The sequence below is a fragment of the Chaetodon auriga genome, chromosome 13 (assembly GCF_051107435.1).
Source record: "Chaetodon auriga isolate fChaAug3 chromosome 13, fChaAug3.hap1, whole genome shotgun sequence".
Taxonomy (NCBI): Eukaryota; Metazoa; Chordata; class Actinopteri; order Chaetodontiformes; family Chaetodontidae; genus Chaetodon; species Chaetodon auriga.
In genome coordinates, this window is record NC_135086.1 from 1,008,480 (window position 1) to 1,016,346 (window position 7,867).

At 42.8% G+C, this 7,867-nt stretch overlaps 1 protein-coding gene across 1 annotated transcript; it reads right to left on the reverse strand.

Annotated features, from left to right (window-relative positions):
* Nucleotides 1-6,702: 6,702 nt before the first annotated feature.
* LOC143330778 (olfactory receptor 52A5-like) lies at nt 6,703-7,629 on the reverse strand. Its single transcript, XM_076747540.1, has one exon. The coding sequence runs from the start codon at nt 7,627-7,629 to the stop codon at nt 6,703-6,705; it is 927 nt and encodes a 308-aa protein (XP_076603655.1).
* Between the last annotated feature and the right edge of the window lie 238 nt (nt 7,630-7,867).

Here is a 7,867-nt window from a genome sequence, read left to right on the forward strand (position 1 = left end):
GAATCTGGTTCCATAGACAGGAAGTCGATACAGACTAGGTCCATAGGTCCAGAACTCACTATCTGATGTAATGGTGCCGCTCTTTGACATGGAGTCTTCCTGAGGACACACTCTCCACAGTTTTTCACATATTGTTCTACATCGACTGACATCTTCGGCCAGAAGAACCGGCTCCTGATCATGTCAGTGACTCTTTCTACTCCTAAATGACCAAGGTCATCATGCATGGTTTTAAGTACTACTGTTTTGAATTTAGCAGGTAGCACTAGCTGCTGTGTCTTTTTCCCTGTATGGCATGTGCTCACCCGATGTAGTAACCCATCAGTCATGACTAGCTTACTCATCTCTCTCTTCATAGGGAGCAACTCTGGGCTGTCTTGCCACTTGCCACACTTTATGGCTTGTATGGTGGGTGCTATCAAACTGTCTTGGGCTTGGGCTACAATTAAGTCCTGCCTGGACATTTGTTCCAGTGAGTTCAGCTGAAGACGTGTGGGGAAAGCATATACATCAGGAATGCAGTCAGGTGGAGCTCCAAGCTGTTCAGCATACTTAGGGGAGTCTGTTGATGGGCCAAGAACACCAACCCGCTGGCAGATTGACTTGACTCCAGCCTGCGAGATGCTCTGCCATTCCGCCTCTCCATCTCTTGCCTCTATACGCGATAAAAGATCAGCGTCAATGTTATTTCTACCTGGTCTGTAGATGATGTCAAAATCGTACACTGACAAATCAGATAGCCACCTATGTCCTGTGGCATTGAGCTTTGCTGATGTCAGGACGTAAGTTAGAGGGTTGTTGTCTGTACGCACAGTAAAGTGGGCTCCGTAGAGATAGTCGTGAAATTTCTCCACAACTGCCCATTTGAGTGACAGAAACTCTAACTGGTGAATGGCGTAATTTTTTTCTGAAGAGCTCAGTTTTCTGCTTGCGAACGCCACTGGTCGCAACCCTTCTGTGTGCTCCTGATATAGAACAGCTCCAAGCCCTGTGAGGCTAGCATCCACATGCAACGTGTAGGGTTTGTCAGGATCTGCAAAGGCGAGCACAGGGGCATTTGTCAAACACTTTTTAATTTTCTCAAAGGCTTCAGTGCACGACTCATCCCACCTGTCTCCAAATGGTTCCTTCTCATCCAAATAAACATCTTTCTTCCCTTTTGCTGGCTTTTTGCTGCGCTGAGTGGGGCCATAACCTTTAGTGAGGTCAGTTAAAGGGCGGACGATGGAGGAGTAGTTGTGGATAAATCGTCTGTAATAACCACAAAACCCCAAAAAGGATCGTAGGGTCTTGAGATTGTAGGGTTGGGGCCAAGTGGTCACAGCTTCAATTTTTGCGGGGTCAGCAGCGACACCCTCAGCAGTCACAATATGACCCACATACTTGACCTTTGTTTGACAAAACTGACACTTGTCAAGTGAAATCTTGAGCACTACTTCTCTGAGTCTGTCCAGCACCTTTAAGAGTCTCTCTTCGTGTTCTGCCAGGGTCTTTCCAAATATGATCAGATCATCCAGATAGACTATTACTTGGAGCATGTTCATATCGCCAACAGCTTTCTCCATGAGGCGCTGGAAGGTTGCAGGAGCTCCAGTTATGCCCTGAGGCATCCTTTCAAACTGGTAAAACCCAAGAGGGCAGATAAACGCAGTTTTTTCTTTGTCCTCTTCTTTCATGGCTATTTGATAGTAACCACTTCTTAAGTCTAGGACAGAAAACCATTTACTACCCGACAGACAATCGAGAGCCTCATCGATGCGTGGGGTAGTATATTGATCTGGGACAGTGCGGCTGTTGAGCGTGCGGTAGTCAATGCACATCCTTACATCCCCATTCTTTTTCCTCACAACCACTATGGGCGATGCATATGGACTTCTGGACTCTTTAATGATGCCTGCTGCTAGTAACTTTTGGATATGACGCCGCACGTCGTCAATATCCGCTGGAGCAATGCGTCTGGAGCGCTCACGAAAGGGTCGTGAATCAGATAAGCGGATTGTGTGCTCCACTTCTTTGGCGAGTCCCACATCCAGTTCATGGAGAGAGAATACATCTGCTCTTTCAGACAGTTTCTGTCGGAGCCTTGCTTTCCAGGCTTCAGGGACAGGTGACTCACCAAAGTCAATCATGCTAACATCAAAAGCATCCTCAGTCTCTGGCTTTTGTTTTGGCACTGTGGTAACCACATCAGCCACACACAGGTGACCCAGGACAGCACCGGCAGGAATTGTCACTTCCTTCTGTGACTCATTATGAACCACAACTGTCAGCCGGTTAATGTCCACAGCATTGCTCGGTATTATCATAGGCTGCAGCATGATGCCTGATGGGAGAGTAGCTGTACTGGAGGGTTCAACCATCAAGACGTCATTTGGCAGTGACGTTCCAAGCACAACTTTACAGACTACTTTACTACTGCCACCTGCAGGTAGTGTTAGTGGGCTTGGACCTCCAAACTGTACAGAACCTACTTCATCATCCTCTTCTTCTTTTGACAAGTCAATAGTTTTTTCTTTGACTGTTTCGGGGCAAGTGTTCTGTATGCCAAAGCTGTAGGCTACAGTCTCGCCACCTCTGTCTTCACACAGCTGAGCTAGCCGCTTGGACAGGTTAGCATTGGTATTTGTCCCTAGAATCACAGGTGTCTGATCGGGACCTGGTGGATCAGGGCAAATAAGAGCCAGGGCTGATAGAGCAGTTGGGGTACCTGCCACTTTCTTTGGAAACTCTATGTCCACTGCCACATAGCCAAGGTAAGGGTAATCAGTGTCACTTAAACCCCAAATGTTGAGTTTGCTTACTGGGTGAATAGGAGTATCAGCCAGATGTCTCCTATACCAGGACTCAAAGATGATGCTAACTCTTGAACCACTGTCGAGTAATGCATCACACAAATGTCCATTCACTTTCAGAGGCTCCAAAGATGGTGGCCCTATTAAACCCTCTGGTATGCCTGTCGAAGCAAGCTTGTCCACTGCACTCCTCCTCACAGTACAGTCAGTTCCTGATGAAGGGGCATCAGTAGTAGGTGGAGTGCTATGGGTCTTGGCCTTTTTGAGAGCTTGAATGAGTCTTTGGATCACTTTGTTTTGGTTCTCAGGGTTTTTACACTTTCCAGCCATGTGTCCATTTTCACCACAGCGGTAGCAGAAACGCTCTTCTGCCTCAGCCCCTTGTCTATTTGGGGTGTTTACAGTCATCGCTGTCGGTGAAGCTGTAGATGGACAAGGCAATCTGGAGTTCACTTTCTGTTGCAACTGTTTCACTCGCTTCCTCAGAGCTACTACTTCTGGATCAGCATTAGTCTCTGGGGCTTTTTCGAGGTTAGCCTGAAAGTTTTCATTTCGCGTCACTTTGTCTTGTGTAGAGAGTGCTGCGAACATTGATTTCACTTCTTTAATTTCAGCTCTCAAGCTCTGTATCTCTGAGTGTTTGCTTTCTTCTTGAAGCTTGGTATGAACTGTATACACTGAATGATTTAGCTTTGTTCTGGAAGCTTCATATTCTTCTTCTGTACGTATTTCTTTCAAGAGCTCAAGAAAAGTTGGGGGTTTGGCTCTTCTCTCCCTCAGTCGCAGTTGAATCAACATTAAGTCAGCATTAACTGCGCCCCTAAGAAGCTGCTCAAGCCGTGCACCATCCATGGCTAGGGGAGGGAGACCACCTCTTTGTACCACTTTGGATAGGCAACGTTCTAATCTCCTGAGGAAATCAGATAGCTTCTCACCGGGTTGCTGCTGCTGCATTCTGAATGTGAAATACAGATCATCTCCAGACTCTGCTAATCCAAAGGCATTTTCAAGAGCCTCTAGGCACTTTGCAGGGGTAACTTCAGGATCAGAGAGACGCACTGCTTTTATCACCTCTAAGGCTGGCCCCTTTAAACTTTCCATTATCCTCCTCCTCTTGTCTTTTGCAGAGCCCTCACTCTCTTCCACCATCAGGTAAGCTTGTTCTAGCCAATGGTCGAATTGTTCCTCTCCTGCTGGAGTAGGCACAGTACCTGAAAAGATCCGCAGACGGCGGTATCCGCCACTTTCCATTGATGGCTTAGCAGATTTATCAAACAGTTCACCGACAGCACGAAGGATGGCTTCGGTAGAGGAGACTGGCTGTGGAGTCAACAAAGCCTGCACATCCTCCATAGACTTTCCTTCTGCCTGTAGAAGAGCATTCAGTTTATGGTTAAAATCCAAATCAGGGCCTGAGCTTTGGGCCACAGTGAAGATTGGCCATGCTGTTTGTCCATCTGAGCTCAGCACTTCCCCTGGGACGTTGGCCTCGGTCAAGTTTTCTCTGCACTCACAAAGCACCAGCACTTCATTTGCCATTTCACTCAACATTCTGCCTCTTACACGTACCCGTCCCAAGCATTTTATAGTTTGTAATGTCTCTTCTATGTGTGCAATTTCTGTTTTCTCCGGAACAATGGTCAGCAAGGCATGGCTCTCATCCAGGTTCTCACCTCGACACCAGTTCTTCAGCTTGTTCTGGTACATAGTGACACTTCAGCTGCAGTTAGTTGAGTTTACAACACTGTATATGGTTTCATTTATCTGATTTAGTTTCGGTTATATTAGAAACCCAAACTGTATTTATCAAATCCCAGAGATCTTCTGGTTACCTTTAGTCTGTTTTTTTTTTTAAATAGTTCACACACCAGAAAATTTACAGTCACTCATCACCAATTTCAGCATTAGTTATCCCACAATCCCAGCGGTGCCTCCATTTTATGTAGCGCCCTCATAGACGTCCGATCTATTTTACTGAGGTGCGCTCCCCAAGTCCTTTGTATTCTCAAAATCTTTCTTTAGGATTAACCAATGCTGAATAATGAGTAAATGGTAACACACAATGACTCAAAAAGTACGCTTTCAAGATTTACTGGCGTAAACAACACACGAACACATTCTTTAATAATGCAAAATAAAAAATGAGGAAACAATAATATTCCAATTCAAATTCAGTCAGTTAACTCAAATACCTTTTTCTTTTCAGTGCACTCAATATAAAACACCAAATTATGACATACTACACAAAGCCGGCAGTTTTTAATTAGCTAAAATTAAATTGGGTACCCAGTGTGTGTGTGTGTGTGTGTGTGCGTGTGTGCGTGTGAGCGTTGCAGGCCTGTTACGGTGCTTGCGGGCGTGGTTGCCAGAAACAATGGTGTCGCTTCGCGCTACAGCGCTGGAAAAGCAGTTACTCCTCGCCGCAGCAGTGGCGTCTTCCTTATCCGTCCGTGGTACAGCGGGTTGCTGAAGCATGGGATACCAACTCACCACACGTCCTTGGTCCAGTACACAGCAAACTAACAGTTTCACCCAGGAGTAGCTGGTTTAGCTGCACGTGGATAAAGTCCGTGGGATAGGCTAATGTGGGCTACGTTAGCCGTTAGCTGCGCTCCTCTTCGAACACTTTTGGCCAAAGCACTCCAGACAAACACAGTGGCACGACGAGCAACCGTCACTCCGAGACTCACTGTCCGTTTATCTCCGTATATATTGTTCTGAACACCGTCCACACTCTTACAATAATTTTCCACTGCCACGTCGCTCCTCACTCTCGCTTCTTCGTTTTTTACTTCGCACGCTTACAGGTCAAGTTCTCGCTCACAACAACAAAAAAAAAACTCACACCCTTCTCTTCCTGTTTCACACATATTTTAACCAATTAATTAACAGAACAACATTATTTCTCAATCAACACTTCCTCTGTACCCCTGAGACTTTCAAAATAAAACATTTTAGAAGTGCACATTGGTATCTTTTTTTAAAACTTTTTAAACATTCATTAAACTCTTCTCTTAAACTATTTAACCTTACTGAAATATTCTTTTTAACACTTTTAATCACCTTTTACATGAAATGAACGTATTTAAACTATTTATTTATTTATTAACCATTTTTAACAGGGTTACAACTGTTTGACCTTCCTCTGCAGACTAATAAAACTCTCTGATTTTATTTGTGATTCTCACGAACAGATTTTTCCACAGCAACCTACATTATTTTATCTCCAAAAAACACCTCACATTTGCTTGATTTAAGAATGTGCTCTCTGGTATCATCCTGGCTCGTACAGAGCAACACTGTGTAGAAAATTGTAGAAATTATGTCTTAAATGTTGCACACAGCCAAGATGATTGCTTATTGGCTGCAAACTGTCTTTTTGTTTAGAAAGTGAAGTTCAGACTGTGTGTCAGTGTAAATTCATTTTGAGCTCTATATTATCTTTATCATGGACCATCATTTAAATTGCTTTATTGCCATAATAATAAAGTGGCAGTCAAGTGAACAAGTGATCACTGCTTTTACAGCAACAATAATGAGATAAAATAAGGAATAAAACATACATGCAATAAAACAAAACTGTTAGAAATTACAAGATAAAAACTAGTAAAGGAAGTAAAGTTAATATAATTTTACAACAAACCCTTAGAGAAAAGTGTAAAAGGGTGAAAACAGGTGTAAATGCGATCTCAATCAATAGTGTTGTGCATTTGTACAGTTACAGTAATCTAAAGCAGAATGAAAGTTTCACAGTTTACAGAGTAACACCAGAAAACATATCGGTCATCACAGCGGTGCACTTCAATGTGTGTTAGTTATCAAAAGAAATCCTAATGAATACTTAACGAGGATCACAGAATCCCATCTCTGCAGTCTTATTACACAAGAAGTCAAGGCCATGTTAAAAACATTAGTTCATTTTGTATTGACGGAACAACTGCTTGAGGTGTTTTGAAATTTCTCTCATTTTTAGACCATATATGATTGGATTAAAGAGAGGATGATACAGAACCACTTGTAAGGTCATTATTAAATGTGCAATTTTGGGAATATCAGATTCCAGTCTAGCTATAATAACATCATATGTGCACAACAAGGAAAAGTTGATCAAAACCAACAGGTGGGGTAAACAGGTCTCTGCAGCTTTTGTCCTCACTTCTCTACAACTTCTATAGCTTACGGTAAATATTTTTGTGTATGTAAAAAGTATAAAGAGCATAGGACAAAGGGCAACATTGAGCAAAATGAACACACCATATATAGATATTGCTCTTGAACTCACACAATGAAGTTTGTAAATTGAGTTATTGCAAAAAATTACTTGTAGAGTAAACCTGCAGAGCTTTTGTTTCATATTCATTATTGCTGATGGCGAAAGCTGACAAGCAGGAACAAGCCAAGCTACAGCCAGAAAGACATTGACAGTTGTTTTTCTCATGATCGCTGCATATTGCAGAGGTTTACATATGGACACATATCTGTCGTAGGCCATGGCTGACAACAGTAAGAACTCTGAACCGCCTAAAGAATAAAACAGAAAACCTTGAAAGAGACAGGCAGAATAAGATATGATCTGTTTGTCAGATAAAAAGTCGATCATCAGCTTTGGGTAGATCGCAGTGCTGTAAAGAACAGAGTTGATCAACAGAGCTGCAATGAAAATGTACATGGGCTCATGGAGGTTTTGGTGAAACCAGATCAGATACACGATAGTAGAATTACTGCAGATTATTAGAATATATACTATAGAAAAGATCATAAAATAAAGATATCTGTATTTGTGAACTTCCACGTGCCCATCAAGAGTTATATATGTAACATTTAAGTCTTCATCCATTAAGAAAGTCAAATATTCAATATTGAGTACTAAAACAGGCAGATAATATCACAGGAATATGTGAATAAAACCTGAAAACAGAGGCCGGTCTCACTGCAAAAACATGTCTCCTGCACTGCAGTCCCTATTTCATTCACAGTTACCTGGTCTTGTAATTAGTTTGAGCTCATTTCCAAAATTTGGAAAATGTTTTTATCAGGTTGCTTCACCCTCCATGGATCTCATTAAACTTTCCACC

Excerpts from the sequence above, each read along its gene's own strand:
- LOC143330778 (XM_076747540.1), bottom strand. The coding sequence starts at position 7,629 with ATGGATGAAGACTTAAATGTTACATATATAACTCTTGATGGGCACGTG.